General features: G+C 38.9%; 1 protein-coding gene across 2 annotated transcripts in view; it reads right to left on the bottom strand.

Moving 5' to 3' along the window:
• SLC4A11 (solute carrier family 4 member 11) overlaps window positions 1–18402 on the bottom strand; it is a 357901-nt gene that overhangs the window by 111645 nt on the left and 227854 nt on the right. For both annotated transcript variants that reach the window (XM_030190992.1, XM_030190993.1), the window contains exons 7-8: window positions 13090–13213; window positions 529–735 (exon numbers count right to left, since the gene is read on the bottom strand). In XM_030190992.1, coding sequence (XP_030046852.1) covers window positions 529–735; window positions 13090–13213 — 331 coding nt within the window. The remainder of the gene's footprint in view (window positions 1–528; window positions 736–13089; window positions 13214–18402) is intronic.

The raw sequence follows: 18402 nt of genomic DNA, 5'->3' as shown, positions 1-18402 counted from the left end.
TATGACTCTAAGATACAGTGTACTTATCCTTGCACAGCAAAAATACTCAAGTGTATCTTTCCTGTTTCTCTCTCACACTCTAATTACCTGCAGAGCCCATGAACACACTTGACTTTTAGAGATGAAAGATGATAGGAAAGATTTCCACCTTCCAGCTTGCTCAGAGCTTGGTTTCAGGAAGGGCAGAAAGTATCTTGTGATTGTTTATTATCAGAATACAACATGGGGGGGGGGGGGGGGGGGGGGGGGGGGGGGGGGTGAGCAAGGGGAAACATGGCATGCAACCTGAAAAGCTAGTGCAAATCACGCACTACTGGAAATCATAGAAAGACTCTGCCCTATCTAATCACAGGTATGTGCAGGATTCTTCAGGTAATCACCAAAGTCTCATAAGCATATATGAACACCTCTGGGATACTGAACGTTGCACAGGTATTCCAGAACATCCATACTGTCTAAAAGTCAGGAAGAGTAAACAGATCAAAGAAAAAGGGCACTGTAACCACCCTCCCCTTCTCCCCCAAATACCTTGAGAGGCTTGTGGCTCTGTATTTTATGGCCCTCATTCACATCTGAGGGCCTCTGATTCACCACAGTTAACAGATGTCGTTGGTGTACCAAAGCTTCCTTAAATTCTTCTTCGGTTTTGGTTTCAAGAAGCTTCTGCCGAAAACCAATGTCCGAAAACATGGTGGCAAAGGTCCGCCCCACTTCTGTAGCAGTTTTGGTACTTTTCTGAAGAAAAAAATAGTATCTATATATAACAACAAACACACACATTGTATATTTACATTAGATTATTCAAGGATTAGTTATAATTAGGGCTTCTATTCTTGGATGTTTATTTGGAGTTTGATGAGAAGAGAATATAATAAGTTGGTGTTCCATGATGCAAGTGCCATTACTGGGTGTCATTTCCAGTGGAATCTAATACATACATTGGTGCAGCTAAGGTGGCGTCAGCAGCAAAAAGGCACAAAAACAGAGTGGAGAATCTACAGCAGACATGGAGAGGAATGATAAAAGTGCTAGAGGAAGTGGATATTTTCAAGTGTTTATCCCCAAAAAACACCCACAGTATTTTACTTTTTGCACTGGGGATGTTTTATTGGCATTTGTTGGTTAAAGCCTAAAATCAGAAACCATAGTTACAGCATATATAGGAATTAAAGGTCCTTCCATATATCCATAAGACATCAGATTTATAGCACATTTTTTGTTCAGGCTACGGATACATACATGCCAGTATAATATTACAAACATAGTATGACAGCAGAAAAAGACCTGCACAGTCCATCCAGTCTGCCCAACAAGATAAACTCATATGTGCTACTTTTTGTGTATACCTTACCTTGATTTGTATCTGTCATTTTCAGGGCACAGACCGTATAAGTCTGCCGAGCACTATCCCTGCTAAAAGCTATGTAATGTACACAATTTGTTAATATTCTATAAATCTTCTATTCCGTAAACTTAACATTGGATTACTGTAGACTGCTTCTCATACAATTTTAATAATAGATACAGGTGGTCACTTTAGAAGAGCTGCTGACACTACAGGGCAACTCTATAACTTGGCACATCCAGTTAGGCATGCTGAGGTTGCATACTGAGCACCAATTATATAACAGCATCTGTAAGCCAAGATGCTGTTCTAGAATGCCAGAATATAATCAAATTGGTGTGCCTGCATTTAGGTATATCAGACATAAATGGATGTGCCTAAGTGCATCATGCAATGCACATAACTTATAATTACAAAAGGACCTTATGAGACTGGGAGACTGGGCATCCAAATGGCACATGACGTTTAATGTGAGCAAATGCAAAGTGATGTACGTGGGAAAGAGAAACCCGAACTATAGCTAAGTAATGCAAGGTTCCACATTAAGAGTCACCGACCAGGAAAGGGATCTAGGTGTCATCGTTGATGATATGTTGAAAACCTCTGCTCAGTGTGCGGCGGCAGCTAAGAAAGCAACTAGAATGTTAGGTATTATTAGGAAAGGAATGGAAAACAAAAATGAGGACGCTATAATGCCTTTATACCGCTCCATGGTGCGACCGCACCTCGAATATTGTGTGCAATTCTGGTCACCGCATCTCAAAAAAGATATAGTGGAATAAGAAAAGGTACAGAGAAGGGCAATGAAAATGATAAAGGGGATGGGACGACTTTCCTATGAGGAAACGCTAAAGCGGCTAGGGTTCTTCAGCTTGGACAAAAAACGGCTGAGGGGAGATATGACAGAGGTCTATAAAATAATGAGTGGAGTAGAATGGGTAGACGTCAATAGTTTGCTTACTCTTTCCAAAAATACTAGGACTAGGGGGCATTCGATGAAGCTACAAAGTAGTAAATTTAAAACGAATCAGAGAAAGTATTTCTTCACTCAAAGTGTAATTAAACTCTGAAATTCTTTGCCAGAGAATGTAGTAAAAGAAGTAAGCTTAGCAGGGTTTATAAAAGGTTTGGATAGCTTCCTAAAAGAAAAGTCCATAAGCCATTATTAAAATGGAATTGGGGAAAATCCACTGCTTATTTCTAGGATAAGCAGCATAAAATGTATTGTACTGCTTTGGTCACTGTTGGAAACAGGATGCTGGGATGGATGGACCTTCAATCTGTCTCAGTATAGTAATACTTATGTTCTTATAGTATTCTATAAATTATGTGCATAAGTTGGAGGCATGACCATATCCTGCACAAGTGTTTCCCCCCTTGCATTTATGTGTTAAGGCATTCTGCTACCTTATAGAATAGCAAGTAGTGCAATTATGAGCACATATACCAATTTTCCTGGCACTTAGTACACTGCAGGCACCAAGTTATAGATCTGCCTTGCTCGTGTGAACAATGCTGCTCTTTATATGTGCACATGCCATAGGATGTACTGATTAAAAGAGTGTGTGTTCTGGGTATGGCTGGGGTGGACCAAAAAAATTACCCATGTATTCCTGATTTTGAATGGAAATATACATATATACCATAGTTTAAAAAAAAATGTCTCTGTTGGCTTTTACATCTAGATAAACTACATGGGCTGAAGATAGGTCCCGAAGTGGTGAACTGGATTAGGAACTGGTTGACGGACAGACGACAGAGGGTGGTGGTAAATGGAGTTTGCTCGGAGGAGGGAAAGGTGCCTCAGGGATCGGTGCTGGGGCCGATTCTGTTCAATATATTTGTGAGTGACATTGCCGAAGGGTTAGAAGGTAAAGTTTGCCTATTTGTGGATGATACTAAGATTTGCAACAGAGTGGACACCCGAGAGGGAGTGTAAAGCATGAAAAGGGATCTGAGGAAGCTAGAAGAATGGTCTAAGGTTTGGCAATTAAAATTCAATGCGAAGAAATGCAAAGTGATGCATTTAGGGAGTAGAAACCCACGAGAGACTTATGTGTTAGGCGGTGAGAGTCTGATAGGTACTGAGGGGGAGAGGGATCTTGGGGTGATAGTATCCGAGGATCTGAAGGCGACGAAACAGTGTGACAAGGCGGTGGCCGTAGCGAGAAGGTTGCTAGGCTGTATAGAGAGAGGTGTGATCAGCAGAAGAAAGGAAGTGTTGATGCCTCTGTACAAGTTGTTGGTGAGGCCCCACCTGGAGTATTGTGTTCAGTTTTGGAGGCCGTACCTTGCGAAGGATGTTAAAAAAATGGAAGCGGTGCAAAGAAAAGCTACGACAATGATATGGGATTTGCGTTCCAAGACGTATGAGCAGAGACTTGCTGACCTGAACATGTATACCCTGGAGGAAAGGAGGAACAGGGATGATATGATACAGACGTTCAAATACCTGAAAGGTATTAATCCGCAAAAAAAATCTTTTCCGGAGATGGGAAGGCGGTAGAACGAGAGGACATGAAATGAGATTGAAGGGGGGCAGACTCAAAAAAGATGTCAGAAAGCATTTTTTCACGGAGAGGATGGTGGATGCTTGGAATGCCCTCCCGCGGGAGGTGGTGGAGATGAAAACGGTAACGGAATTCAAACATGTGTGGGATATGCATAAAGGAATCCTATGCAGTAGGAATGGATCCTCAGAAGCTTAGCCAAAATTGGGTGGCGGAGCAGGTGGAGGAAGAGAGGTTGGTGGTTGGGAGGCGAGGATAGTGGAGGGCAGACTTATACGGTCTGTGCCAGAGCCGGTGATGGGAGGCGGGACTGGTGGTTGGGAGGCAGGAAATACTGCTGGGCAGACTTGTACGGTCTGTGCCCTGAAAAAGGCAGGTACAAATCAAGGTAAGGTATACATATATGAGTTTATCTTGTTGGGCAGACTGGATGGACCATGCAGGTCTTTTTCTGCCGTCATCTACTATCTCCTCGAAGACACAGATAAAAATCTACAAATTGCTTGTTTCAGGCATGGCTTTGAAAGAGTAATTGAGAAGGCAATGAACCTATACATGTAACAATTATACTTTTGGAACTTGGTTCCCCTACTTGACAACTTATGTGTATTTTGGTGAAATCTGGCACTTCGCCGATAGTTACACCTAGAAGTCGAATGATGCCGTCTTTTATGAACATGTTTTCTTATAAAATGGCTATTCCTGGTGTACATACATGCAAATACACATGCACTCCTGCAAGTCCTTAAACATATTTTACATAAGAGCCTTATGTAAAACAGGCTGGAAATAGTGAATGTCTTAACTTGGAGGCTCCATTTCTGGCCTAGATGCCCTATGTAAAGTGGGGCTTACATATTTTTCTTGTACACAAAATCAGATTATGCAGTACTGATAAAAAGAGCAATCATGGACTACAAAATTGTGACGTGGTACAGCTTTCCAGATGTCAGAACAATAGCACTACAATACTGGTGCTCATCCACAAAAATATATATATTTTTTAAAATATTGAAATGCGTAATATTCTACGAAACATTATCTGTGTAACAGGTTTCTGTATGGTACAACTATTGGGGGGTGGGGGGTGGGGAGAGAAGACACAAACCAGCAACAACCAGAAAAACAAACAAATCTTGTTTAATTTGGAAAGATCTAGTCTGAAATCCCTATATTTTGTGTGTTCTCTCATGCTTCTGACAGTGCTGGAAAAACTATTTAACTGGAATGACTAGTTGTCACTATTCAAAAATAATTACGATACCAATTACTAAGAAAGGCTGGAGGATTCTGGTACCCTAAACAAATTCTCATACATAAAACTGTGTCCCAATCTATAGTGTCTAAGTAAATATTAGCTAGAGTTACTTACGTGTGTTAAAATTTAACACATATAATTAGTAACTAGGTCCCATTTGGGACCTGCAGTAAAACAACACATGAGAACAGCATTATGTATTTTATTTATACTGCGCCTAAACAAAATAAGCGGAATACAATAACACATAAATAAATAAAAAAAAACATCAAAACAGCATCAATGCAGTTGTGCACATCAATAACTAGCTGTATCTTAGTTACCTATGAATATAAGTAGCTCAATGGGAATGAAACAATCATGGTGATGCATGATGATCTCTTTGCCTCTGCTGCCCTTTTTTCAAACACTATAGAGAATGCAGTGCTGGTTAAAAATTTCCAAGAATAAGTACACAGGGCAGGCTAGTGGCAGTACCAGCCTCTCCACAAGCTCTTATCAATCTGACAGCATTCTGAAGGGCCACTTATATACAACTGCCTAGTGAAGTACTCATTAAATTGATGATTTCAGCAATAAATAGAGACAAACATGTTATTTGTAAGCTGAACTAAAACCACAAAATCATTTGAGATAAACTGTCCAGTGACTGCCAAAAGGTTACTGCTGACCTAAGTCAAATCCCAGCCAGTAACCTCTATGCAAATTTATACTCTTCTGCCAAGTCACTGTGAAATCCAGCTCAGATATCACTGTTCATCTGAAGATATGCACTAGAACATAAATATGCTACACTCACTCAATTATGACCTGCTTATATTTGATGTGCCTTCATTTCATCAGGTTTATTTGGAAGAATGAAGATCCTCTATTTTCCCACATCAAAGGTCCGAAATTATGGAATGCTTTGCCCATTGAACTTTGTTCAATACAAAATATGGACCAGTTTAAACAAATATTGAAAACTCATTTATTTCTTCAGGCTTTTGGTTCCTCCGATATATGATATTATTTTAATACCATGTAAATTTTAATCTGCTGTATGTTGCAATTTTAGAGTAACATAGTTATTTTTGTATAGTTTATTGTGTAAAGAAATCATTTTTATTGTTCTGTCCTTTTATATTTTGTATGTGATTTGTTCTCCGCTTAGACTTTTATAGATATAACGGGTTATAAAGAAAGTTTTATTGTTATTATAGAAAGTGGTCACTTTTAGAAGCAGTTAAGAATTCGATTCAAAACTCAAATGATGCTGGCAATCTTGTGGTCATTGTCTCCTCTAATTTGTTGGCGACTTGACTTGGCTTATCATCGGCTATTAATTACTCATATCAGATCTAGCAGGGGAACTGTCCTTAAATCGTTTACCTCGTATCTTAGCAACTGCACATTTTCTGTATGTTCTGGTACACATTCTTCACAGCCTTTTGAACTGTTAATTTGCTCCTTAAGGTTCTGTATTGGCACCAGTGCTTTCAATCTTTTCTTGGCACCTCTTGCAACCCTAGTCCAGACTTTAGACCTCAGTGAGTTTTACTATGCTGAAGATCTTTATGTTGATCCTGCAATCTCTTATCATTCATGTCTCAATGCCATTTCTGACTTGTTATCCCTAAATGGCCTCAAATTAAGTTAATTAAAAGCAAAAGCTACTTGGGTGTATAGAAGGCCAGCAGATGAGAAATGCACATGTAGTTGATATCATCAGCATTCAAGAACAATTTTACAGAACACTTGGTTCTTGCTCAATATGAAACTTTAACCAAGAGGAAAGCTCTGCGAAAAATAAAATTTATGGTTTTGGCACATCTCATGTTTGTTCAGTGGACAGAGATTGCCTTCTTGCTAAGGAAAGTTTAAACACAAAAGCATCGAGAATACCAAATATTTTCTAAAATATTAATTTAAGGTAAACATCTATATTTTGCTTTCTCCAGAAGTAAAATGGTATGGTTGAGCACCATTATATGTGCAGTGAATACCAGTGCTTCACTTGTTCACTGTATAATTTTTATCATGAAAATACAGGTCAGTTCTGGCCTGTATGGCAGCAGCATTATTTGTAATATTTAAGTTTATGTAAATTTCAAGCTATTGACATCAATAAATATTGTCTACATACACAAATCTGACAGTAACATTGACCTTACCAAGATCCTTATTCAGCTTTGGCTACTGCAGCAGATATGAGATTCATCAACAATAAAAAACAAAACAAAACACAAAACAACCTATTTTCTTTCACAGACAGGACTGAGTCATACACACACAAAAGTGGGTGATGTCACCTAATGGCACCGGGATGGAACTACTCCCTTACCTAGGAATCAAGTCACCCATGCGGAAGGTTCCCTTGAAAGATCCAGGCTCACAGCACAGCCACTTCTGAAGTGCCTCCCAAAACTTGAGCTGAGGCTATTTATACCAGCTCCAGCCAAAGCACTGATGAAGCACCTGAATAAGATGCCTATACATGTTCTATCTTATGACCTCCAGAAAGCAGCTCTCTTTGACACAATGCAAATACTACGGCAAGTGATACTCCACATACCCTAGCTTAGGACTGGGGTTCATTCCTGTTATGCTATGTGTAAAACTAACCCATTTGGAGAAACTGCCCTAGAGACTCCTACAACTAAGAGGAGGCGCCAAGACTCTTTTCACAGCTCCATCAGTGCAGTATACGTACCGCTTCTCTCAAGCTACCCAACACTGTAACAGATGTGCTCAGTACAGACTGACCTACCACTGGGCAATCCTTTGTGCAAAGGCCTACACCTGCTATGATTGTGTTGGTTACATTGACAGATGAGTCTTCCTCATCAATACTTTTATAGCTTCCACTTGCTCATTCATTCATTTAGAAAATGTTCACCAACTTTGTTAAGGGACATTTCAAAAAATCCATTTGAAGTTTACCATCCAGTGGAACCTGAAGAGCCATCTCATTCTTCTGCTCTTATTCCTGTGCAGAGAAAAACCTACTCGGATACTGTTGTCTCCTATGCACTTCAGACTTGGAACATGAACCAGCTTATTTACTGCCTCCATCTCACTTCCATCTAGCATGTGTTTGCGTGTGTGTGGGGAGGGGGGTCTCCTAGATCCTGTTGACATACAACTACCCTTTAGAATATGAGGAAGAAAAACTTAAAGTACCATTGGACCCTTCTCCTCTATCACTAAGAAATGAGTCTCCATACAAGGACAATTCATATCAAAAGACTGTCACTAAAATGGCTAAAATTCCTTTTACTCTTCAACAAAAAAACAGATCTCAGCTTGGATGTCCCTGGCCTTGAAAAATATGCAGAGGCCCCTAAACAATAGTAGCTATACCAGTTCATAGCATGCTTAAGAACCTATGGTTTCATAAGTGGCAGAGCACATTTTCTATTCAGCCAGTTTCTAGAAAGTTGGGTACAAAAAAGCTATTACAGATGGAAGCAGCTATGACAACCCCCCCCCCCCCCAAAAAAAAAAAAAAAAATGCAAAGGTTTTTCTAATACTTTCTCTGGAAAGGATTCTCAATTGATGGATCATTTGGGAAGGAAAGTACTTCACAGAACTATGTTATGAGAATAGCTGCTCACCAGCTCTATATGGTACAATACATGCATACCATCTTTCACAGTGTGTAAAGTTTTTGCACCTGCTCTTTCTACACAAGCTTAAGGACAGCTAGCTTCTATACCAGGAGATGCTAACCAATGGGGCACCCACCTTATCAGCAACACAAGATCAGTAGAAGAGAAGAGAATTGTGATTTATTGAAACACATACCCAACGTGGCCATAGCAGATGATGGACTTTGCCTCCAGGAACTTGTCCAATCCTTTTTTAAAACCTAGATACACTACTGGACTTCGCAAACCCCCTGAAATTCTGGCATTGGAGAAACCAAGTGCACCTGCTTGCCACATGGGAGGCGAAGGAGGCAAGAGGTTCCTTTAAGAAGGAAGTCTGTTTTTTAATTGTGTACGAAGCTTACTTTGATATTCTGTCTCCACAGGGTCGTAGTTGTCTGTTTACTAATTTGTAATTTTTTTTTCTTTCCATCAGCAATATCGGTTGGATAAGCGTCTTCTCGTTTAGAGTGGAGGAATCTGAGCGTCATCAGAGTCCAGACTCTCAGATTCTCTTGCAGCATTCTTTTCGGGGGACTGGGAGATAGAGGTGGAATGGAATGGATACTTCTATATTGCATTTTTTAAGAGGTAGGAAGGGATTGGGGTCCGAGTCAGTAAAGGACTGGCTGAGATTTTTCACACCTTGGGATGATGGATTTGTTATTAGGCTGTTGAAGCTTTTATGCTGGTTGTCTTTGCTTATTTATAACTTGTTTTGCATAAAGCAGTGGTTTCCAAACCTGGTCCTGGAGGCACCCCAGCCAGATTTTCAGGATATCCACAATGAATATTCATGAGAGATTTGCATGCAGTGGAAGCAGTGCATGCAAATCTCTCTCATGAATATTCATTGTGGATAGCCTGAAAACCAGACTGGCTGGGGTGCCTCCAGGACCAGGTTTGGGAACCACTGGCATAAAGTGTAGGGGTGGATTTAGGGAACAGCATGAGGAATTATAATATCCTTTGGCTTATTTTTTATACCTTTCCTAATAATTCCTACCATTCAGCCGCCACACACTGGACGGAAGATTTCAGCGTATTGTCCACGATAACACCTAGATCGCTTAGGTGCTGACTCCAAGAGTGGAACCTAGCATCAAATAACTATGGTTTGGATTATTTCTTCCCAATGTGCATCACTTTGCACCTGTCCACGTTAAATCTCATCTGCCATTTGGATACCCAGTCTTTCAACTTCCTAAGGTCTTCCTGCAATTTTTCATAATCTGCATGCATTTTAACAACTTTGAATAGTTTTGGAATCACCTCACACATTGTTCCAAATAGCACTGGTCCCAGTACAGATCCCTGGGGCACTCCACTATTCAATTTTCTCCACTGACAGAATTGGCCATTTAACCTACTCTCTGTTTTCTATCAACCAATTCCTAATCCACAACAGAACATTACTTCCTATCCCATGCCTTTTTAAGTTTCTCAGGAGTCTCTCATGAGGGACTTTGTCAAACACTTTCTGAAAATCTAGATAAAATACATCAACTAGCTCACTTTTATCTACCTGTTTATTCACGCATTCAAAGAAATGAAGCAAATTGGTAAGGCAAGACTTTCGTTGGCTGAATCCATGTTGACTCTGTCCCATTAAACCATGTATGTCTATGTTTCAGGGATTTTTTTTTTTTTTTATAATAGTTTCCACTATTTTGCCCAGCACAGACATCAGGCTTACAGGTCTGTAATTTCCCAGATCCCTTTTTAAAAATAGGCATTACATTGGCTACCTTCCAATCTTCTAGTACTATGGACGATTTTAACGACAGGTTACAAATCACTAACAGCAGATCTGCAATTTCATATTTGGTTTCTTTCAGTACCCTGGGGTGTATACCATCCAGTCCAAGTTATTTACTACTCTTTAATGTATCAATTTGGCTCAGTACATATTCTGGGTTCACCGAGATTTCTTTCAGTTCCTCTGCATTGTCACCCTTGAAAACCATTGACATTGTTGGTAAGGTAAATCTTACATCTTCTTCAGTAAAGACCGAAGCAAATAATTCATTCAGTCTCTCTGCTATAGCCTTGTCTTCCCTGAGTGCCCCTTTAATTCTTGATGATCTAACAGTCCCACAGATTCCCTCACAGGCTTTCTGCTTCTGATATACCTGAAAATGTTATTACTATTGAGTTTTTGCCTCTGAGGCAAGTTTCTCTTTGTAATCTTTTTTGGCCATCCTTATCAGTGCTTTGCATCTAACTTGCCAGTGATTATGTTGCTTCTTGTTTTCTTCATTCAGATCTTTTTTTTTTCATATTCTGAAAGATGTTCTTCTGTCTCTACTAGTCTCTTACACTTTTCCCTTTAACCTAGCTGGCTGTCATTTGCTCTTCTTTCCACCTTTATTATTATGTGGAATACATCTGGTCTGGGCTTCCAAAATGGTATTTTTAAAACAACGTTCATGCCCGATTTAAAGTCCTAACCTTTGCAGCTAAGCCTTTCAGCTTTTGACCATTTTCCTCATTTTATCAGTTAACCTTTCGAAAATTAAATGCTGTTACAGTAGGACTGCACTCCAATTAACTCAAAATTGATCATGTTAAGTTCAATGTTTCCCAGTGGATCCAACACCATTACCTCTCGTACTACACCCTGCATCCCACTAAGGACTACATCAAAAATAGCTCTCCCTTTTCTTGGTTCCAAGAAGCAGTCATTTATTACGTCAAGGAATTTCACCTCCCTAGCACTCCCTGTTGTGGCATTTAACCAGTCAATACTAGTGTAATTAAAATCACCCATTGCCAAATTTGCTAGCTATTCTAATTTCTGTTAACATATCTTCATCTGCCTGAGGAATGGTAGTATAACCCTAGGCATATATTCCTTCCCTTCACACATGGAATTTCTATCTGTAAGGATTCCATATTGCTGTGTTTCATGTATAATTTTTATTTTGACGCAATTCCCTCTAACATACAATGCAATCCCCCCAATCTGATCCACTTGATTGTCCTCCTTCCATCAGGTCTCTGAAGTACTTATTATATCTACCTCTAACTTATGAGTATGTTTACTAAGGTGCACTAGCGTTTTTAACGAAACTGTAAATTTAAGGCGCATTAAACGCTAACGTACCTATACATTTCTATGGGCGTGTTAGCATTTAATGCGCATACACCATTTACACACGTTAAAAACGCTAATGCGCCCTTAACACCGCTTAGTAAACCTAGCCCTTATTCTTTAGGCTTCTAGCATTTGTATAAAGACAGTTCAAATTATATTTTTTCCTTGCAACTACGAGCTGCTTAGAAGATGACAGTGATAATTTGCAAATTTTGTTCTGTTCTACTCTACTCTTAAATGCTCCTGGCTTTCTTTCACCTTTGTTGAAACCTCTCTTGAGATTCCCTTAATGTCCTGATATAATAGCATCCCTCACGCATCCTTTTTAAATATTAGTGCCAGTAGCCTGGTTCCATCCTGGTTCAGGTGGAGTCCATCCTTTCAGAAAAGGCTCCCCCTTCCCCAGGAAAGCAACATTGCTTTCCACAGTAAGTTCTCATACTATAAAATCTCTATGGACCTTCTTTGTCTCTAATCTTCAGTGCATAAATCCATAATGAAGAAAAATGTGCTGTTAAACTGCTAAAGTGATATTCTTATTAAACATAAGAACATAAGATTTACAATACTGGTCCACCAAGCCTGGTATCTTGTTTCCAACAGTGGCCCATTCAGGTCGCAAGCACCTGACAGGATCTCAAAAAGTAGACAGGTCCTAGATGAGTACTTACTTTTCCCTAGTCTCCCTCTCTAGCAAATTTACTACAGAGAACCTTTATTTTTGTTCATATTTACATTCAGAAAATGAAAACATTACAGTTATTGATTCATTATTTTTGCTGCACAGATGTCTGACCAGGGCACAAACTTATTTTGCTCTTGAATATTTTTTATATGATTTCTGATTAACATAAATAATATGGGTCCTCTCTTCACTAAGATCCCCATCATCAAATTCAGTGCTAGACAGAAGGACACCACAGGAGTACAACCATTTCCCAGGAATGACCTCCCTCCTTGCCACCTTTATGTACTTGGGGAAAATCCACTCTTTCTGGGATAAGCAGTATAAAATGTTTTGTATTTTTTTGGGATCTTGCCAGGTATTTGTGACCTGGATTGGCCACTGTTGGAAACAGGATGCTAGGCTTGATGGACCTTTGGTCTTTCCCAGTATGGCAATACTTATGTACTAAACATAATTTCTCATTGTTTGTAGTGCTCTTAACATTTTATCCCTCAAGTCCTTCTCCCTCTACCTGAAGTACTCCTCTTAGCTATAAAGACATATATTAACATAAATATTTACCATTTTAGGAGGTGCCAGGACCAATATGACAAACCTCACTTCACAAGAGTTTTCACCCCAGTTCTGAGGCTTTTCCAATCGACTGATACAAACGTGTCGTTTCTGAAGACATTTGATAGTGCAGCTGCCAAAATGAAATGGAAATAAATTACTGAATAGATCAAGATCATCTGTTTTATTATTATAAAGCACAATGCATAAACACTTTTAAAGCATTTATTTGTATACAATTGGTTTACACATTCATTTCGTACAAATTTAATCTGCTGCTTTAATCAAAATCCTATCATATGAAAGGACCCCGTCATAGTTTTTTTTCCCAGATTTATGAGTCTGTCATCAACAGTAGAGAAATAAGTCTTCCCTAGTGGCAATTTCAGAGCTGTTTGTATTTTTTTTTTATTATGGCGGCATACTAGAAAACATTCTCTTCCACTGAAAGGTTTCTCTTCCATTTTACAATGTATTGCTTCAGAGCAGCAACTCTTCACTTCAGAATTCTCAAAAGGTCAACCTTAAATCCATCATTTGAAACTGCCAGTGGGGTCTAGCATATCCTTCTACAATAGCAATATCAGGGGTTTTCAAAGATTATTTTAATGATTCTAAAGAATTTTATAGTTCAAAACCTGGCATCCAAAAACTCTGATAGTATTAAATCTGATTCAAATAGATTTTGATACTACACTGCACAAAAGCAAAGTGATTTAAAGAAAGCATAAACTATAGCCAGATAAATTGAAATGCCCAACCCCAGGTGCAATATCTCAAACACATCACACATACAGGAAAAAAATATCTTAAGAACAAAAAAGATTTTAGCCATATTTTTTTCCTTTCACATAAGCGTATAAGGTCCCATTAATGCTTATTTTCAAAGCACTTAGCCTCCCAAAGTTCCATAGAAACATATGGAACTTAGCCTCCCAAAGTGCTTTGAAAATATGCCTCATTGTCTCCTGCTATACAACCTTTCTGACAGGATACAACATAGTGGATGGGGGCCACATGTCAGTCAGCTGTGGAGAATCAGAACATACATAAAAATCACACATTTACAAAAACCTTTCTTATTAAAATGGTACACAATGTTACCCAATAATGCAAAACACCTGCAGTTGAGCATTTCAACATAGCCAGTTTTGGGCTGATCAGGCTGAAGTTTTATCTTACTCTGTCAATACTAACTTGATATTTTTATTTAATTTTTAATGTACAGTAGAATTCGTTTGCTCCTTATGCTAGGCCTTTAAATGCCATTTTTCATCGCTCTGCGAGAGACGGAGAGAACTGGTATTTGCCGTCAGTAACAATGTCTCGTGAAGAAGCCAGTCTTAAGCCAGTTACTTCAACATATTGCAGCTGACCACAAGTTTAAACTGAACTGCTGAGCCATGAATGTACACTGCCAACAGATTCTTTCCAAAGTAAAAATAGCTTTTATAAATCTAATTATTGGCGTCCTAATTTTTATAAGGCTTCAAGGTGTTCACCATGCCTGTATTGGCTCACATGCCCACTTCTGAGTCGGTTATGCCAGAGGACAGATAATGTATGCAGTTGTGGTCAGAGAACAATGAGCAATAGCTGTGGAAGAAGGCTGGCCGACATAAATGACTGCAATATTAACACCTCACCATAAGAAATAGTTTTCCTTTCATGGGCTGTACAATTAAGTATGCAGCTTGGAGAAGTTGTTAGAGACCCACAATTAATAAGTTCACCACAGCTGATTTTCTGGACAATGTTCAAAGGCTGCTCTAAACTGGAAACAATTTTTGGTTCTCTTGTTATGTTTTTCTACAAGATGTAAATTACCATTTACATTTATTGTAATTCTGCTACTACACACTTGTTATATGTATGAGAGCTATTTTATTTAAATATTTTGAAAAAAACAGGAGTAAAATAATTTTGAACACATAAAGGCAAGCAAAGTAACCTGCTTTAAAAATATCACCTTTTGCACGGTTTGCATCTGAAAATGTTTTTCATAACTAAAGTGTTGCTGTACCTGGTCAGTTCACTGTACCAAGCACAAATGAGAGGGAGACTAATGAACTCACTGCAGAGAGATTATGCACAGAGATTAAGTGATGTGCTTTACATTAAGCACTGGTAATGGGATCTGATCCCCAAGACCTCTGGCCCTTGACCACTAGTTTATACTGCAACCCCTCTCCCCCACCTAAGTTTTAATGTCATGGCACAATATTATTTCCCTTCTTTCTTTTACGTAGTTACTGCTTTAAGTAACATTCTGGCTGAAATGATGACTCTGAGCCCTCCATCTTGCACAGAGATATACATGTGTATTTGGTTATATGTGCAACAGTAAATAAGTATATTGTTCTATGCAGCTATAAAAAATAACTTCAAATTATATCCATCTTGGACATTTTATTCATAAATAGGGTTTTGATGGACAATTAAATTATTTGCTTTATGAAACTAAACAATTAGGTGGGCTGTGTGTTAGCAATGCCCAGTCTTCACATGAGAGAGTCAGCCCCCCCCCCCCCACCCTTATTGTACAATCATATCACATCCACATACATCTCCACATTCATATTCTTGCCTTCTAGTTTCCTTCAAGATGGCTTTATCCTATGATAGACCATATGCACCTCTCTCAGGAATAGAGCACAATTAGCATATTAACAATTCAGGTCATATTACACACACTTAAATTGTGTATCAAATAAAATATTACACAGTATAATAACTGTGTACCTTGTTATCTTTGTGCTTGTTTTGTCTTATGTTCTTCCCAACAGTTCTACTTCCTTAACCGTTACAGTCGCATAAACTGATTTCACTAGAAAGTGATAATAATCCAACTACTAGACGTGGGACAAAGATTACAATTAAAGCTGCATAGAACAACTGATTGATTTTAAAACAGTGTGTAATAATCATGCACTGATGACTAGGTGGCTGTGCTGGACTGTAACAAAACTTAATTTTTTTTTCCAGCAGTACGGTTTGATTCACCAAAACATAACATATCAGAAGATAAGTGACTGGAGACAAGAAAAGTGCTTGAAGACACAAAGGTCGATAGGACCATCCACTGCTTACAATGAGGTTATCTGTCACATTGTCCACATCTCATCTTCCCTTTATCCAAGTAAACTGGTAGAACTTCAGTACTCTACATGAACAGAGATACTAACAGTTAATGAATTGTTAGCAATGAGTTCTTCACTGTTATGTTTTTCTGCTGCCTTTTATTGCCTTTCCTACAGAACATACAGTAAAACTTCCAAAGTAATGAAACAATTCCCTCTTTGGTAAGAGCCCTGCAAGCACAAGAGTGTGCTGAGGCCAGATCCAGTGAGCTAGAATTGTAATTACCATAGTATTCTTTACTACAAAGCAGGATACCTGGATACAAATTCCAGGTGGGGCTTCTTTTTCAGGGCACACAAAGGCTGAGTAGCACAAAGGTCTACAGTGAGGAAACAAGTACTGCTCTTATGGCAACACCAGTGGCAGGCCTGAGTGGTTGTAGAAACAGATCATGTGTTAGCTGTACCTCTATCATCCTGTGCTGACCAAAGAATGTTGGTACAACATAGCAGTTGGTTCAAATATGAAAGGAATATTTGGGGGGGGGGGGGGGAGGGAAAAAAACAAAACAGAAGTCTCAAGTGATAATTTCCTAGTTAGAGATGGATGTAAAGAATTAAGAAGAAAGGCCTTACAGGTAAAAATTAACTGAAAAAGAAAGGGGGAATTCTATAAATCGCGCTCAAAAATTGAGTGCTGGAAAAGATGGGTGCTCAGCACTATTCTATAAATGGTATGTACCCTTTATGGAATAGCACTTAGTGTTGGTTCCCGTGCCCAACTCTGGGTGCCAGACTTGCACACGCTGAAACCTGGTGTAAATCCCGGCACCCCACTTGAGTGTGGAAACCCAATATTCTAAAACACTATGTGCAACCTTTTGGAATATCTATGACCTATCTATATCCCCTACCAAGGCTATGGCACCTGTTGGTTTGAGCGCTATGGGATTTAGGCATCCAGCATTATAGAATAGCATACAGCCAGATGCGCACGCAAATTCTAATTGGTGCCAATTATCAATAACTGGTTAGCATCCAGTTATTGATGGTTAACAATTCATTAGCCAATTAAGTTGCGTGCGCATTTCAGAAGTGTGCCCAAATTTGGATGCCATATATAGAATTTGGGGGAAATTACTTTATGTTAACCCTTGCTTCTGAGTCAGTAATCTTAGTCCCTGCTCAAACTCTCCTCTTTTGTAATTTTATACTTCATTCACTATAACTAAAGTTATTTCTGTATATGGTAGAGCGCTGCCTTACAAAAGTAAGAAAGGATATCAGTAGAGTTGGTCAAGACAGTTAGACTAATAGATACTGGTTAGGCTCCTCTGCTGGAAAATCTTAAACAGCACAACATTTTACTTCCTACAGCTAATCCTTAATAGATGTTAAACCTGTGCCAAAGAAGGTGGCAGAACAGATTACATAAAATGACAGGAATGAATTAAAGGAAAAAAACCACTCAGCTTTTATAAGCCAAATGGATGACTTCACAACAAATGCTCCACTTTGTGAAACCTCAGCTAAAAAGTAGATAATATAGAACCACAGTACTGATAGCATTCGCTATTCTATTATGAAAAGGATGATTCTACCAACTGATCCAGAATACAGTAACTCCTAACCCACAGTCATTTCTGAGCACTGAAGTCAAGCTGGATTTACATTTCAATACAGGAACCCTACCCAAAGGAGCGATTTGTGTTTTGCCAAAGCCCAAACCAAAACAGCAAAATGTAAAAATACTAATAAAATGAATGTATTCTGATTTTACTGTGATACTCCATGTTCTTTGGCACAATAGAATGAAGAATATTCCAGAAATAAAATGCAATCTCTTTCTACATTTGCTCATATTATTCTCTTGCTAATCAGGGGGATGGGGTCTTTTACAAAGGTACACTAGCATTTTAGTGCACGCTAAACGCTAGAGGCGCCCATAGGAATATATGGATGTTTGACGCATGCATATTTTTAGCATGCACTAAAAACACTAGCGTACCTTTGTAAAGGGGGCCCCATGTTAGGTAATAAAACTAAAGATTAGACGATCAGGATAAAATTAGACATGGAGGGGCATTTTCGAAAGGACATCCAACTCAGAACAGGGATGTCCCATGTCAGACCGTCCCAAACGGATGTCCATCTCATGTATATTTTTGAACAGGAAATACAATAAGATTTCCTGTTCAAAAATACATAAGATAGACGTTCGTGTGTTGGAGACGTCCAGCAT

This window comes from Microcaecilia unicolor, chromosome 2 (assembly GCF_901765095.1).
Source record: "Microcaecilia unicolor chromosome 2, aMicUni1.1, whole genome shotgun sequence".
In the NCBI taxonomy this organism is placed as follows: Eukaryota; Metazoa; Chordata; class Amphibia; order Gymnophiona; family Siphonopidae; genus Microcaecilia; species Microcaecilia unicolor.
The sequence above is the reverse complement of the archived record's forward strand: the minus strand, read 5'-3'. Positions and strand labels throughout refer to the sequence as shown.